Here is a 16,001-nt window from a genome sequence, read left to right on the forward strand (position 1 = left end):
AAATTGGTTAAACAATAGATTTAGCAGTCATTAATTGGTATTGTAATAATCATTTAATGATTCTAATTTATTGCTAAGAAAGCTTTTGCTTTGAACACAAGTCCTTTTGGATGTTATTCACCTTAAGCACTTGATCACAATAAAATCTAAATCAATTTTGTGCACTCACTCCCCAACAATTAAGAGTCTAGGCAAGGGAACTCAATCTAATTGATTGGAGGTTGAATAAATACTTTTTGTTCTTTAACTCCTAGTATTACACTCCAATCAACTTCATTTGCAATATTGTGTGGCTTATACCTTCTTAAACTTATGCAAAGCTTGGGATCATTAGTAGTCAACTACAACTTGAAACTTGAAACTTGTTATTCATTGGCTAAAGGCTTTCTTCCACTAGGTAGAATAAAACTATACACAAGTAAATTGTTGGATCAATGATGTTTCAAGAGATAGTCATTCATTTATGTTTATAATCTGACTAGTGCATAGTGAAAATACAAATAACAAATTCAAAAAATAAACTAATATATGTAATTTGGATTATTTAATTCTTAATAGCATTCTTAGAAATATCATGTATCTTTCAAAGATGGATTCTTATAGTTGCGTCAATCTGTAATTGTCATATGGATTGACTGACTCCCAAATAGAAACATTTCTATTTGTTGGGCGCCTAAATTGATTATTTGGTAGATTGAAATTAATCTTCTTTCAATTGAAACTCAAACTCCATCCACTCTAAGGTGAAGTACTCATTTTCAAGAAACTCTATGTATACAAGGCTTCCTCATCTTGCCAAGAGTGCTTCTCGTTCTTAAAAATCATATCTATGAAACTTCATCTTTTGCCTAGTCTTAGTCAACCTTCACTTATTAAAATTTCACTACTTAATCTTAAGTCGAACATAATATATCAGGACTTCCACATATCTAGAAGTCACTCCTCAGGGACTCCCACTTTCTTAACATGAAGTTACCTTTATTTGTTAACACTTTATCATTTGTCAAATATTTAATCAACTTTGACTTGTCTAAATTTTCATCATTTGTCAAATATCTAATCTATCATGACCTACTTAGATTTCCATCACTTACAAAAGCATCCAATCAATCTTGGATGCACCTATGCGAGGCGTCATATATAAAACTTGAGATTCTTTAGGTGAGGAAAGGGAGAATGACATATCATTAGAGTTTCTTTTATTAAAAGGTGGTTTTATATTTATTTATTTAGGGGTTCATTTAGATCTTTTGTGCTACATCACCTAATCTTTTGTTAGAAAAACCACAAAAAAAAGAAGTAAAAGAAACAACAAGTGGTTTGATCATCCACATCCTCTCACAAATTTTTAAGAATCATGCTCTTCCTACTTTTCACCTTCATCATTAATTTAACTACAACTTTCACTCCATTTTTCAGACTTCAATTATCATCAGCACTATTTTATTCATGTAATCTGCTTAATTCTCAATCCTAAAAGCATGCAACTTTGCTTCCATGAATGGTTAGCTCTTCTCCTTTCTTGCTTTTTTCTCTTGCTTTTCTGTGCAGAATCCAATAAACAGAGACTGACAGTTGTTTGGTTTAGAAGGCAAGGTTTGAGGTATTTGTCTGTCCACATGCATGCTCTTGTTTATTTGCATCAATAAAGAGAAGGCCATCAAAGTGCTTTGTTCAAAAGCATGAATTTGCTGATCACTGATTCCCTGAATTCAATAAGTTTGCTACAGAATCATGGAACACCATGTTCCATTCTCATCTTTATTAGTTTTGGAAGCATTTTCAGCTACTGGTGAAGGAAAGGATGTGTCCCTAATTTGTCTCTCAACTTTAGAACACTTTGCATCACCAAGCACCAACCTTGTTACAAACGTTTATAATTAGATCATAAGCCAAATTAAATAGAACAAGTTTATCTATAAATGTCGCAAAGGATGATATATTTCGCACACATACTTACTAACAAAAGTATATAAATAGATATTATGCTTAAGTGTGTATATTTATATATAAGATTTATATTAAGATCTTAGTTAGAGAATGTCGATCCCTATAATTAAGGCTAATTGAGGAATCAAATTCTAAATTTGCTTCTAATTGCTATATAACATGAGTGTTTTTTATTTGAGGAGATAAAGAAAAAAATATTAAAAAGTAAAAAAAATTAAAATTTATGTTGGATAGTTTGACAAGTAAATATAAAATAAACCTATAATTTTTACTTATGAACATGAACAAATATTATTTTATTAGTGTTGACGAAAGCATATGATATTTTAATTAATTAATTTTATTTTATAAAGTATGATGAGTAAAATAAAATATTTTAAATCACAAGGAGGATAAAATAATAAATAAATTATAAAAGTAATATAATTTTTTATTCTTCTCTTCCACTTAAAAATATCATATGCCTCTTCTACAACGGTGTTAATGGCCCACCACGCCAATCTTGTTTTATTTTTTATTTTAAAAATTACATTACTTATATCAAAAATATTTTTATTTCAACTAAATCAATTTAACTTAATAAAAAAATACTATATATAAAATATTTTTATATTAAAATTGTTTTAACTCAGTCAAAATAATTTTAAAATTATCATAGTAACTATTCAATGGTTATTTAATAATTATTACATTTGTTCAACAACTATTAAATAGTTGCTACAGTCACTATTTAACAGTTGTTATAATAATAATAATTTTAATTAAATTAAAATAATTTTTTATATAATTTTTTTTAAGTTGTGAATAAAAAATAATAATTTATTTTAATATATTTGTAGTAAAGTACTTGCTATAATAAGGAAGGAATAAAAGTATAACGCGCTTTTATTTTTTATTTTTATTTTTATTTTTTATAAAAAATGTTTTTTAAATTTTAAATAATTATTTAATTTTTTTTAATAAAAATTAGAATTCGTTATTTTAACAGTCTTCCACGATTGATCCCACGATTATATACGAGGAGGTAAATTAAAAAATTTCAGTTGATTACTACGAGGAGGGCATTGTCTCAACTTCATCGAGATTTGATCGTTGTTCATTTTGATAAGTCTATCTTGTTGTAACCAACTCAATTAATGTTCCGGGACCGGGAACAAATGTCGGTGAAATGACCTTCCTTCAATGCGGTAAGCTGACTGTCGGTGAGTAGATCTGAAATGGCATCAACTTAACCTGCCTACTTTGCTTTGAGCTGAGTGGCCATTTAATTACATTATTTAAGATTTGACCTTCACGGACTAGTCCTCTCCGCCCGCCCCGCCCCGCCCCGGCTTCCTCCGCTCTCGCTCCCCTTCCGCCGCCGGAGCTCAGAGAGAGGGGTGGGTGAGGGGACTGCGAGATGGGCCAGGCGTTGAGCTGCGTTGGATCGACCCGTGACCGCGACTTCTTCGCTTCCGTCCGAACAGGCCACTCGGAGTCAGTGCGCACCGCCGTCCAACAAGATCCCTCCTTGCTCCTCCGCGAGACCTTCTTCGACCGCCTTTCTGCTCTCCACATCGCCGCCGCTAATGGCCATGAGCAGGTGCTCCAGAATATTCCTCTCTTTCCCCGCGTTTTCCTTAGTTAATCGGCACAAACTTTGCAGATCTTATCGATGATCCTGGAGAAGTCTTCCAATCCTGATATAGTTAATCGGCACAAACAGGTCCTGAGTTTTTTTTTTAAAAAAAAAAGATACGGCCTTTTAGGGCGTTTCCAGTTTTTCCGGCAACAATATATTATTTATACTGGATCTGTATGCAATTTTTAGACTCCATTGATGCTGGCTGCGATTCATGGGAAGATAGCTTGCGTGCAAAAGCTGCTTGAGGCTGGGGCAAACGTGAGTAATGATGCCATTTGTTGCCCCACTTTTTGGTTCATATGTTCACTCTGATTTTTTTTTTTTTACTTATAATGGAAGGATGACGGTGTTTCAGTTCTTTGTGGTTAGATTCTGATGTTCGATTCGTTAAAGGGAAGAACTTGCCTACATCATGCTGCCTACTATGGCCATTCAAATTGTCTGCAAGCCATTCTCTCGGCAGCCCAATCCACTGCCGTCGCAGATTCTTGGTGAGTTTTTCTCAAGCACCTCGATTCATTTTGATTGATGATCCTTGGTATTATTTTGATTACTTAGCTTGGCAATCTTCCTTTTGGCAAACGATATTCTTTAGGGGATTTGCCCGATTTGTAAATGTTGGGGATGAAAGTGGGGCGACACCCCTACATCTTGCAGCATGGCGAAGACGGTCCGAGTGTGTCCATGTACTCTTAGACAACGGGGCTCTTGTTTGCGCTTCCACTGGGGGATATGGGTATTTTGATTGATTTATATACTTGATCACTTGCCATTATCTTTGTTTGTGAATTTTGTGTTTTGAGCTCAAAATCCAATTTTTCAGTCACCCTGGGAGCACTCCTCTGCATTTGGCTGCTCGTGGAGGAAGTTTGGATTGTGTTCGTGAGTTGCTTGCATGGGGTGCTGATCGGCTTCAGAGGGATTCATCTGGGTTGGGATATTTTACCTCTTCATATTGTTAATAGACTTGAAGAAATTGGAACTACTCGTTTACAATTGGCAATTTGGTGATTATGTTCCAAACAACCATGCATTGTCTGTTCTGGAATTTTTCAGGCAGCATTTAGCCTCTTTTATCTTAGCCGTCTTTCAAATTGAGATGAATTATAATGAATTAATTCTCATACATCAGGAAGTAAATTTAAGAAGTTAATCCTCTCTTAATTTTCTAGCTATCTAGCTAGCTACAAACTAATTCAAAATTTCCTTGTTAAAGTGTATCTTCTGTTATTAGTGGCATATGCTTTGAGAGACAATTTTGCCTTTCTTTTACTGTTAGTAATATCCTGATCTGTTTACCACAGGCGAATACCATATTGTGTAGCTATAAAGCACAACCATGGAGCTTGCGCAGCTTTGTTAAACCCATCTGCAGCAGAACCTCTGGTTTGGCCTTCTGCATTGAAGTGCATCAACGAACTTGATCCAGATGCAAAGGCTCTTCTAGAAGTAGCTCTAATGGAGGCTAACACGGAAAAGGAGAAGATAATATTGAATGAAACAGAAGAATTGTTATCATCTCCTGCAAATGTGGAAGAAGCATTTGATGATGATGCTTCTGAGGTACTACACATTTCCTTTATTATCTGTTTGAGGGGAGAAACCCTAATGATTTTCTACTTATAATACATATATTAGTAATGAATTTTACACTAATAGATCTTTTTAGCTTTGATGTTATGGCAGTTTGGCAGTTAATTCACTTGTTTAACATATCTATCTTCTTTAACAGTTATTAACAACAGTGTGTTAGTGACAAATACATGATTGTGATTAGATCATAAAAATTGAGTTAATGTTAAACATGCCTTTATGAGGAATAAGTACCTCGACTTTGCTTACAAAGCAGATTGTGCATTAAAACCTTGATGAGCCTTGTCATTGTACAAAGGTATACTTGTGCACCAAGGCATGCTAACCTCAACTGTCGTGGGCTGTTTATATGGATTTCATCCCTGCATTGGGGTGTATGCAAATATAACTAGTAATATTAAGATCTCTTAAATCACTAGTGTTGCTAGCTATAAATTCTATTAGAACTGTCATTAAAAGGTAGCTTGTTTTGCTCACTTGATCTTTGATTGTCAATTTACTAGAACAAGTTTAGGTGTTTGTTTTAGTAGTGTTTATTTTATTCATTGTGGAGAATGGTCTTGCAGGCAAGTGACACAGATCTTTGTTTCATCTGCTTCAGCCAAGTCTGCACCATTGAAGTTCAAGACTGTGGGCATCAGATGTGTGCTCCCTGCACGTTAGCTCTTTGTTGTCACAACAAACCCAACCCCACGACCTTGTGCATGCCCTCTCCAACATGCCCTTTCTGCCGCAGCAACATTGCTCGACTAGTGGTCGCGAAAACAAAGGCCGTAGACAAGGAGGAGAAGGGCACTGACTATAAGCTGAGGAGATCCAAGAGGCTGGGGAATTTTAGTGGGGGAAGTAGTAGCTTCAAGGGCTTGGCCTTGTCTATGGGATCATTTGGTAGGATGGGTCGCTCGGGGCGCATAATGAACAGTGAAGATATGGAGGATAAACCAATGTAAGTGTGTTTCAACAGGCTACCAGTTTTGGCACTCCAATAAAATCTTGCAGATGGAGTCCATTCCTTGTGTAGATTCTCACTCTGAAGCCATTAAATAAGCAGTGCAGATTGATGTTGCCAGTCTATCAAGATTGAAGATAATGTTCTTTAAGAAAGATAAAGTTTGTATGTTCACATCTCTGAATAATATTCAGAACCATTTATCAGAATATGTACAGAGTTACAAAGGCGAGCTTGCTTATCAACTTTGCAGCATGAAAGCTTTACAATGTGAATGAACATTTCATTTACCAATTTCTTTTTTTTTTCTTTCAAAAGTTTGGTGCCATTTGACTTGTTCTCCTTGTTCATATGTTATGGAAAAGTATGGGCATCTCTTTTTGATTTATCATTAAAGGATGTTTCATTTGATTTTGTTTTACAAACTTTACTCTCTAAATGTCCATCCACACAAAATGTTCTTTTTTATAAGCGAATATTGGTCTTCTTGGAATTTGTTTAATCATTCACACTATTAGAAATGCAATTCTTGCAAATAAAAAGATTTTATTTGAAGATGGGTCGATTAAACTTCAGATCGGTAGGTTACTCGATTAAATAATTAACTAAGTTTTTATTTTGAGTAAATAGAATATTTTTGTTTATAATAGAGTCAACTATGTAATGTTTGTAATAGAGTTGACTAGGTAAGTAGTGATTAAAGTTAAGTGAATCAATTGAATTAATTTTAAATTTAAAGATGTCTTTGACTTAGATTTTGTGTGGTATGGTCTTGATAGTTCAACATAGACTCCATGTGACATGACATGATATGGTCTTGACTCAATCAATATAAATCCAAATCACTTGAAGTTTGTACTCGAGTTTGGGTTGGATTAGATCATGCTAACTTCAGAAGAGGTCGGTAATACTTATGGGGAGTTCGATAGTACTTAGAATAACTTTGTTGAATTCAACAAGGTTGGGGTCGAGTCAGTGGAGATTTTGTTTAGCGAGTCATCGAGTATAGGTTTAAATATGGCAAAGTAAGGGATGCGTCGATTGCAGAAAAGGTATCAGATGAACGGGCTCATCGGTTATCATGACAATGGTAATGAGTATTGGCGGAAAAAATGCGATGATCACAAATACTGGAGTTATGTACCTTTTCAGAATTATGCAGTTACGTTGTTCAGAACCATGACATTTAAATAAAGGAAAGAGGCGCAATCATTTAAAGAAAAATGATCTTATATTGATTTAGCATTTCTTCTTCTCCATTTCTATATATAAGATAATGATTTCAATAAAGAAGGTATGCATAATTGTACTTTAGAACTATTATCTTCCTATTATTCTTCGTTGTTCTTTTCTTCAACTCTGACTTGAGTGTTGAAAGGGGCACGTTAAGGTGCATTTTGACTCTGACCTCTTGTTGGTCTCCTCTTTAGTTGGCGAAGACTGATTTTGATATGAATTTCTTTGTGCTTGTCTTTTAAATTTACTTATGCAAGCTTAGTATTCGTCCAAGGATCAACCATAATTCATTCAAATCAATCGACTTAAACTTGTTAAATTATGATTAATCTCAACTACAGTACTAGTGGAATTAAAATTCTCTAATTAAGAATTAGAATAACAACAGATTAATGCAGCCAAAAATGTTTCCAAATAAGTAAAAGAAACACTACAATTTTAAGAAAAATATCAAATACAATTTGTTTTTTTAGATCAAAGAGGCAAACAATAAAAGAAACACAATCTTCATTTGCATTCGATGGTGGGTTGACCGTTGACCAATAAACAGGGGTGGGTTCCCAACTCAACAAGGTGTTGTGGATGGGGATTGGAGCTGAGTCAACGCCTTGAGTTAAGTTCATCCCATGGAATCCGTCGTTGACCAAAAAAGAAAGTCAAGGGACGCACCCGTTCAATCCCTCCGCCTCTAATCAATCATTTGCGAAAACATTGTTTGACTGAAAGAAACTTCTTTCAAGTACTTTATCATGTTACTTTTTGTCCAGAAATACCTGATCGATGATATTTAAATATTTACGAATAAAAGATGAATGAATTTCTCTAGATTTTGTCAAAAATACATTGTTAAATAGATAATATTTGAATTACTTTGAAATTTAAAAATTTATTAAGAGGTTTGAATTATATTAATTGTTAAGTAAATTTCACTAAATAAATAATAATTATCATTTTTTACATGTTGATGGATCCACTATTGTTCTCATCAGTCAGTCAATCAAGAAACCTTACCTTTAGATCTTCTTGTATAAGCCTCTACAAATTGAGAACTTAAGCATGATAGCTCACCACACCTCAATCTCAAAGTCATAAAGTTTCGACAACCAAACGCTTGATAGCTCACCTCACTACCTAGACAATCACAACATCAATGTAATTTATATCCCAATCATAAACCTAACATTACAACACATAATCACACATGTAGCTAGGGTGTGCATGTCTTTGGTCTTTAGCTCCTCAATCTGTGCTAACTTCCCTTGAGTCATTTGAGTGCTTACTCGTTCCAAACTACTTGTCTTCAAGCTCTCCATTCTCTTCCGCGATCGAGGATACTTGCTTTTGAGTTTTTTTAGCACTTCCCTTGAACTAAGCTACTTATCATCTAGTCTTCGAAGCTCCTCATTGATCTATGCTATCCACCTTCGAGTCCTACGAGGGCCATCTCAATCTAGGCCACCCACCTAGTCCATGATTTGGTTTATTTACCCTCAAGTTTAATCCATCTAGCTCAATTGGAGCTACCTACCTTTGAGCTCTAATTCCAGTAAACAAATCAGATTAAATTCAAACTAAATTTAACAAGTTCCTTTCATTCTCTCACCATATCTAAAACTCTTGATCTCCATTGGTCTAGAAAAACCAACACTAATAATTTTTTTATACTCTCTTGATATTGACCATACTAAAGTTTCAATATCTCAGAAATATTTAAGTCATTAATAAATTTTAAATAAAACTCATAGATGATTTAGATAAGTCAAATTTAATTCAATTATTATCCAATAGGTTCCTTTCAAAAACTCTTGATTTATGATCCCTATTGATTTAAAGAAATTATTTTAAAAAACTCAACCTTCTTTACTTTTGACACATGTCATATTTGGATCTAAATATCTTTGTTTTACTCTAAGATAGCATTAATAATTTTCTTATACTCTTTTAATCTTATCTTGTTCATGTTAAAATTTTAAATCATCAATGAATTTTGATCATATATATAAAGTCATTAAAAAATTTAAATAAGTCAAATTTAATCCTAACTTTCTCCAATAAATTTCTTTCATTCTCGTTGAATCACATCATATCCAAATACTCTTAATTTGACTCCTATTAATTTAAAAAAATTATTTAAAACATTTAATATTCTTTATTTTAATTTTTAAAAAAAAATTTAAAACAATAGAGAGAGAACTATGCGCCTTTTGTACTTGTTCTTCCTCTCCTCTCCCCTCTCCCCTCCCAGTACAAAGACAAGCTCGATTGCTGCCACGCAGGCTTAGTGTCAATATTCCCATTGTATTCCCATTGTATTTTTTTTTGTTATCCATTAAAAAGTCAAATGAGTGAGATGGGTCCCACTTGCTGGATTTCTAGATGCAGTCGTTCGTCATCAGTGTCGTCGCACATGTACAATTATTTTGTTTGTTCAATAAGCTCACTCAGTCAGCCCCAACGCCTGCCTTCTAACGTTGTTTCTCTCTTTGACTATTTCGTCGAATGGGATGATGGCATCCATGGCCCCGCACGCAACAGACGCCTTCATCACGCCAAGAAGATTGCGACATCCAAAAACATCTTCTTTTCCCTTTCTGGAAGCCCAATGCAACGCTCGTGGTATAGCTCGCAACAAGCCTCCTCGTGCGGCAGCGGGCGATGGCCCTGCGCGAGGTGACCTCGCGCGGCCGCCGGCGACCTTGCACAACAGGTGAATCAGGAGGAAAACATCTACGTCCAAAAAATATAATTGAGTTAACACACAAACAAACAAACAAACAAACAAACAGGGCAGGGGAGAGTCGCTGCGGTGCATGCAGCTAAATAGAAGGCAGTTTTATCAGTTGTCCAGCCTACTGCATATTCATCCTAGATTTCTAACTGCTCGACTGATATCCTAGTGTTCTTCGCATGCAATTCAGATGCGTTGACAGAAGATCGCACGCGGTTGAGTCGAAGACCACAGTGAAAAGTGATGAAAGTGAAATGTACGTTTCGAATACGAAAAAATCAACGCCAGAAAAAAATCACGTCAAATTTGGAAGGAGGACCGGGAAGAGCACGCAATAAGAAGAACAGAAATCCAACTACGACCGCCCAGTAGAACGCAAGTTCCCACTCTTTCACGCTCCCTCAGCTGCCGCCCCCTCAAGCAGGTTCCTTTTTCTTTCTTTCTTTCGATCCTACAAGTTCTTCGTTATTTGATCACAGATTCTTGCATTAATAGATCAAAAAGGCTCGAGCTTTATGCGATTTATATGACTTCTTGGCGATTTAGCTTGTTTATTTCGCTTTCGTTCCAGGGTTTCTAGTTTCGGCAGCCTAAGCAGGAGATGCTTTGAGGGGGGAATTAGGTATTTTTGATGGAGAATCTTTTGCAGCACCAGAACTCCACAGCCGTGTTCCAGAGGCACTACCGGAGCTGTGTGTGGGACTGGCCGCTGCGGATTTTCGACTTGCACCACCGGATTGGCGTCAGAAAGCTGCTTGACGACGGCAATCATCGCAGCGGCAGACCTTCTGGGAGTGAGTCCTTTCTCAACACAGTTTCAGCAATTTAATCTTTTGTTTTCCACTTTACGATTCCTCGACCGAAGAACTTCCCCTAAACTAAAGCCTGAATTTTTAAAGATTCCCAACTCAATCTTTGGGGGGATTCTTGCTGCTGTTCTTGTTGTTGTAGGTCTTCTTAGGACTACATCTTCTACTTCTAATGTTGCCTAGTTTACTTGCAGGAGATAAGAACAAGAGGTTCTATGTGCCTCTGAGAGCAAACGAGCATGACAATGTGGATGGTGAAGCAAGAGTCCCTGTGAGTTCTATTCTGTTCCATTTCTTGGGCTTTGTATCTCATCGTTTTGTTTTGCTTTCGATTTGATTCTACTCTTGTATCAATCTGTTGGGATCCAATATCTTACTTGCCCAGTTTGTTTTACATGCACCAGATCATAAACAAGGCCAACCAGCCAAAAAGAAGCTCAGGCAAGGCTCTTGTCAAATCTTTGATCATAAAGAAACTATTTAGGAAGCATCTTCAGAAGCAAAAGTCGGTGACACTGCGCTTAACGCGCACCAATTCCATTCATCGCTTGGAGTACAACAACTATGTTCCTCCACCTGAAAGCACAGAAGGGAGTGAGAACCTTCCACGACAGCGCGAAACCAGGAGGAATGGCACCATCAAAGCTGTAAGTTTTGCTAGTCAAACCGAGATCAAAGGTTTACTCGCACAAAGTGAAGAAGTGGTGGAAGAAATCCCAAAAGGGAAGAAATCAGTTGAGAGGCAGCCAAGAGAAGCTAACATCCAGTCTCATGATTTCGCCAGAACAATGGATCTACTTGGTGCACAGAATGACTCATTCTCGGAAATGATTGATGATCCTGACACATTGAAGAATGTTTTGAAGGACTTTCGCAGGTCAAGCTCCTGGAAATATGTTGCCTCGTCGTCACCAAATCTCCTACAAAAGACATCTAAGCATAGGACTGTTGAGCTTGATGAGCATAATGCTCATAATAGTTCAGATTTCTTATCTAGATCATCTCTTGAGTCCCCAAGACAAGGTTATCATGTGAGTCATTCTAATAATGCTAATAAACATGTGAGAGATGCAATTGTTCGCAAGAAGGAGAATCGCCATCTATCCATGGATGGGCTTCTCCATAAGATCCCTTATGGCCAGACACTACCTGTAACTGGAGATGGCATGAAAGAGACATTACTCCGATCTGCCTCAGCCAGATCTTACAGAGAAAGCAAAAGTGATATTCCTGTTGCTCCTTCAGAAGTACACTCTCACAGATTTAGAAGATCTCATTCAGTTAGTGAGCCCTCAGATTTGTATCAACATGCATTTAAGCCCAGTTCAACTGGAGAATCTAAAAGACTTTCGGAGAGTTTGATGCCAATTGAAGAGGATCATGGAACTATGTTGTTGAAACAAAGAATATCAAGTGATCCTTCAGACATGGATGAGGCAGTTGACTTAGGAAATGAACTTCTGATGATCAAGTCCAGTTTTGAACTTGATAAAACTCTAGAACAAACTTCAGATGAAAGTGCTGATGCAACAATTGGTGGAGTACAATTGCCAAGTATATCGAATGAACTCATAGACGATGAAACGAGCAGTGTTTCTAGTACTTCTGAGACAAGTATTGGCTGCATCATGTTGCGTAAGCATGGGTCTAACATTGAGCTTCAAAAGTGTGATGTTGATGAAGTTTCAGATTCACCACAGATGCAAGATAGCTCTGTTGCAATTGAAGTGGATTCCATGGATGAGTCAATTAAACCAAGCTCAACTTCTGTTCTTGATTTGGATCCTAAAGTTGATTTTCTCAGACCAACAAATCACGAGTTACCCCGAGGTAAAGCATACCATTTATTGCATAAATATAAACAAGATAGGTCATTGAAATTTAAAAGTAACATCCAGCAACCAGCAAACATATATAAGTTATAAAGTTTGATTTTTTCTCATAAAGAGTAAGCTTGATTCATTGATTAGCTTGAACATTGGAGATACTGATTTAACTTGTGTTGTTATTTTTCTCGACTCTTGAACACATTTCACTAGAAGTAAACAAACAAAAAACTGAAAAGAAAATGAGTATACACAAGAAGATTAACATGTTACATACCATAGTTCTGATTATAAGATATCTATTGTGTTCTTCAGTGATCACTATTTGATTCAATTTCCTTTGCGATTTTGGTTTTAGAAGATCCAGAGATCGACACAGAGAGTCTACATGTCGAGGGGCATGATTTTCTGGGAATAACAGACAATGATTTCAGTTTCAATGTTATTCATGAGATGAGTGATGGCAGTCGGAGTTACGGTGAAAGAAAGCCAAAAAGTTTTGTGGTTGATTACAAATCTCACACTGACCTCGATGGTGAAGCTGATGCTGATTTCGACTATGTCAGAAATGCATTGACAAAATCTGGTATCATTGGTGTTGAGTATGATGGAGCACAGCTAGTTGGCCCTTTACTTTCTCAAGAGTCGTATGACCCATCTGATTATCTTGAGTTTGCATCATCTGATTCTTCAGATATTTCTCCTCATCACCAGCTCCTTTCTGATCTGATCAATGAGATCTTATTGGAACTATATGAAAGATTATCATTTCAAAGCTGGTTCTCACACTTCGACTCCCAGCTTAGAACAATGCCAATGGAGTCCAATGTGCTTGAGGAGGTCTGGCAAAAGATTAGTACACATCTTAGTTCACAGTCACAACCAAATCTCATGCATCAAGATTCCGTGGCTCGAGATTATGTCAAGGATGATGGATGGTCGAATTTTCGACCTGATGCAATTTCTCTTGGTGTTGAGATAGAGAGCTTTGTATGGGATGAATTATTAGAGGAGTTATCTTTTGAATATCTAGAAGATATCTGAAATCCTCTTTTTGTTTCTTCTCATTGTAGCTGTTTTCTGTCATTCTCTATGGTTACAAGTTTGTCTGATTGAGGCCATAAAAACGTATGCCTACAACAGTACCTATATCGATAGTTCATATTTGTACAGTGTGAAAATTCTTGTATTGTATGCTTTGTTCTTTGACAAAGGATAAAATAAGTTTGTTGTGGAGGATGACAAAGTGTTTTGGGCAAATGACAGATGAGTGTGTTTTTAGCAGAGTGCAGTGAGTTTGCATAATAAAGGCCTCTGTAGTGATATGGAAACTTTTTGATGTGTTTAACAAAGCACTTAAATGTGCTAACATTTGTGACAAAAAATTTTAAGCTTGGTGTGTCGAGTGTCAAGAAAGCATTGATGTTTTGTTGAATGCCGAGAAAGGTGGTGCATTGAGTGGAAGTTCTAACATTGCACATGGTAATACAATTGAGAATCCTAGTTTTGATGTTCAAAGCATTTCAAGTAGCAAATTTATCAACCAATTGGTAGTCGGAATGAAGATTCATGTTATAGATATCTAAGGTCTTAGTTCAATTATGAATCAAGCATCGAGCCAACGAGTCCTAGCTTCTATGAGGAAGTACATGAAGAGATTTCATCCCAATATTGATTTGTATGTGGACTAGTTAGATGCAATAATCTAAGATCAAAATGATTTTCCTTTCTGAAAAATAACAAACACTATGGTGTTGATGTGAACAATGGAAAAAATGCTACTGTACAAAAAGAGTTAGGGGTTTGGAGAAATGAATGATTATCCTTATAGGAAGAATTTGTAGAAAGAAGTCATGTAGCTGAGATAGAGAGAGATCATAAAGAAAAGAATTTGTCTTTGGGAAATATGATAAAAGGATTGGTAGTTGAAGACTTCACTGATTAGAGATAAGAAAATACTGCTTGTGTTTTATTTGCTAAGCTAGATTAATTATGAGTATGCAAATATCTACACAAGGCAATGAGCAAATTTGATTTTGAAAAATGATAAGTAGCTAGCTAGGGACACAATCGAATTGCATTAGAGGAGTGTTGAGACTAGTCATTTTAGTGACTTGGAAACATTACAAGCAATGGCATATCTAGCAAATGAACATATATTGATATCCAAAAACAAAAATGAAGATATCTACATGTAATTCTCTAATGGAAAGAAAAAGATTGATCCTCAACATGTACATGATCTAGTCACCACATTTTTTATGTCTTCTTTTGTCATATAAGATCAATCCTCTACTTAGATAAGGACTACTAGAGGTTGTGTATACAATAGGTTGAGGAGTTGATAATTGTGGAGCCCTTCTTATTGTCCTAGAGGGGTACCCTTATCTAGGTAGCCAAAGGTGGTGGACCAATAGGCTCTATATATAGCGATCCTTGCTAGGGTCAAATAAGACTAAGTTTTATAGATATTTATTGATACAATTTCTACAATTTTGGTTCATGATTTTATTGTTGGAACCACCTTCAATCATGAAGTGGTGAAGGAGTACTTGAGCTCCTACCCTTTCAATTTGTTGAGGAACATCCACCTTGAGTTGATGTAGTTGAGTTTGTTGAGGCTAGTTCTTTGAATACCTTTCTTCATTTCTCAAGCCCTCTCCTTGCCTTTATCTTTTCTTCTCCTATTAAAAGACTTTGGTGAGTTTAGCAAATATATTTTCCTTCATCCTGTTAGAGGTAATAGTGAAGATAAACCCCCAAGGGATATTTGGAAAATAAGTGTGTTTTTTATAAATATCAAAGTTAGGTGTACTTTTGAGGCATTCACTTAGTAAAGTTTGTTATTTTGAGTGCCTTGAGCCTTGTTCTTTCTTGTTCACATATAAAAAGAAATTCTACTTGAATTGGAAAACAAGATGAATATAACAGATATTAAAGTTCCATCCATTCAAATCTTTGAAATCAAACAAGATCTTGATTGTTTAATCTGAAGCAATATTTAATCAAACAAGTTGAAGCCTAAAAGCTCTTAGCAGAAAACATATCTATCTGCCAAAGCTTCTACTAGTGATAGAGGTCACTCACAAAGATTTCATGGAATGTGTGCTGACCTTTTTGAACAAATCAGTGCAGTGCATGATTGATGGACAGGAAAAGTGAAGAGTGCACCATCAATGGATAGAGTTTGTGGGAGAGAAGAAACTCTTTGGCACCATCAATGGATGGTAGCATAGACAAGAGCTATTTCTCCTTCTCAAGGTCTTCATTATTGGAAGCACAATCT

General features: G+C 35.9%; 2 protein-coding genes across 4 annotated transcripts; both read left to right on the forward strand.

The window, feature by feature from the left end:
- Positions 1–3,274: 3,274 nt before the first annotated feature.
- Positions 3,275–6,438, forward strand: LOC141839053 (E3 ubiquitin-protein ligase XB3-like). 2 transcript variants are annotated; one of them, XM_074726703.1, is made up of 8 exons: positions 3,275–3,532; positions 3,596–3,655; positions 3,761–3,832; positions 3,944–4,065; positions 4,170–4,310; positions 4,398–4,505; positions 4,879–5,137; positions 5,734–6,438. In XM_074726703.1, exons 1-8 carry the CDS (start codon positions 3,350–3,352, stop codon positions 6,115–6,117), a joined length of 1,329 nt encoding a protein of 442 aa, XP_074582804.1. In that variant the 5' UTR covers positions 3,275–3,349; the 3' UTR covers positions 6,118–6,438. The 2 variants fall into 2 exon arrangements, with proteins under 2 accessions (XP_074582804.1, XP_074582805.1); XM_074726704.1 differs by having other exon boundaries at positions 5,769–5,883.
- A 4,016-nt stretch (positions 6,439–10,454) lies between these two features.
- On the forward strand, positions 10,455–14,091 carry LOC141842028 (uncharacterized). Of its 2 annotated transcripts, none has more exons than XM_074730243.1 (5): positions 10,455–10,504; positions 10,652–10,874; positions 11,084–11,160; positions 11,294–12,719; positions 13,074–14,091. In XM_074730243.1, the coding sequence occupies exons 2-5, from the start codon at positions 10,712–10,714 to the stop codon at positions 13,757–13,759; spliced, it is 2,352 nt and encodes a 783-aa protein (XP_074586344.1). In that variant the 5' UTR covers positions 10,455–10,504; positions 10,652–10,711; the 3' UTR covers positions 13,760–14,091. The 2 variants fall into 2 exon arrangements, with proteins under 2 accessions (XP_074586344.1, XP_074586345.1); XM_074730244.1 differs by having other exon boundaries at positions 13,077–14,091.
- Positions 14,092–16,001: the final 1,910 nt, after the last annotated feature.

This window comes from Curcuma longa, chromosome 11, assembly GCF_044706935.1.
Source record: "Curcuma longa cultivar G26 ecotype Majalengka, Jawa Barat chromosome 11, ITB_CL_G26_1.1, whole genome shotgun sequence".
NCBI classification, from domain to species: Eukaryota; Viridiplantae; Streptophyta; class Magnoliopsida; order Zingiberales; family Zingiberaceae; genus Curcuma; species Curcuma longa.

Coding starts and splice junctions, on each gene's coding strand:
- LOC141839053 (XM_074726703.1), top strand. CDS start 3,350: ATGGGCCAGGCGTTGAGCTGCGTTGGATCGACCCGTGACCGCGACTTC. Junction 4,066..4,169: donor ACTGCCGTCGCAGATTCTTG/GTGAGTTTTTCT, acceptor GATATTCTTTAG/GGGATTTGCCCGATTTGTAA. Junction 4,311..4,397: donor GCTTCCACTGGGGGATATGG/GTATTTTGATTG, acceptor CCAATTTTTCAG/TCACCCTGGGAGCACTCCTC.
- LOC141842028 (XM_074730243.1), top strand. CDS start 10,712: ATGGAGAATCTTTTGCAGCACCAGAACTCCACAGCCGTGTTCCAGAGG. Junction 10,875..11,083: donor CAGCGGCAGACCTTCTGGGA/GTGAGTCCTTTC, acceptor GTTTACTTGCAG/GAGATAAGAACAAGAGGTTC. Junction 11,161..11,293: donor ATGGTGAAGCAAGAGTCCCT/GTGAGTTCTATT, acceptor TACATGCACCAG/ATCATAAACAAGGCCAACCA.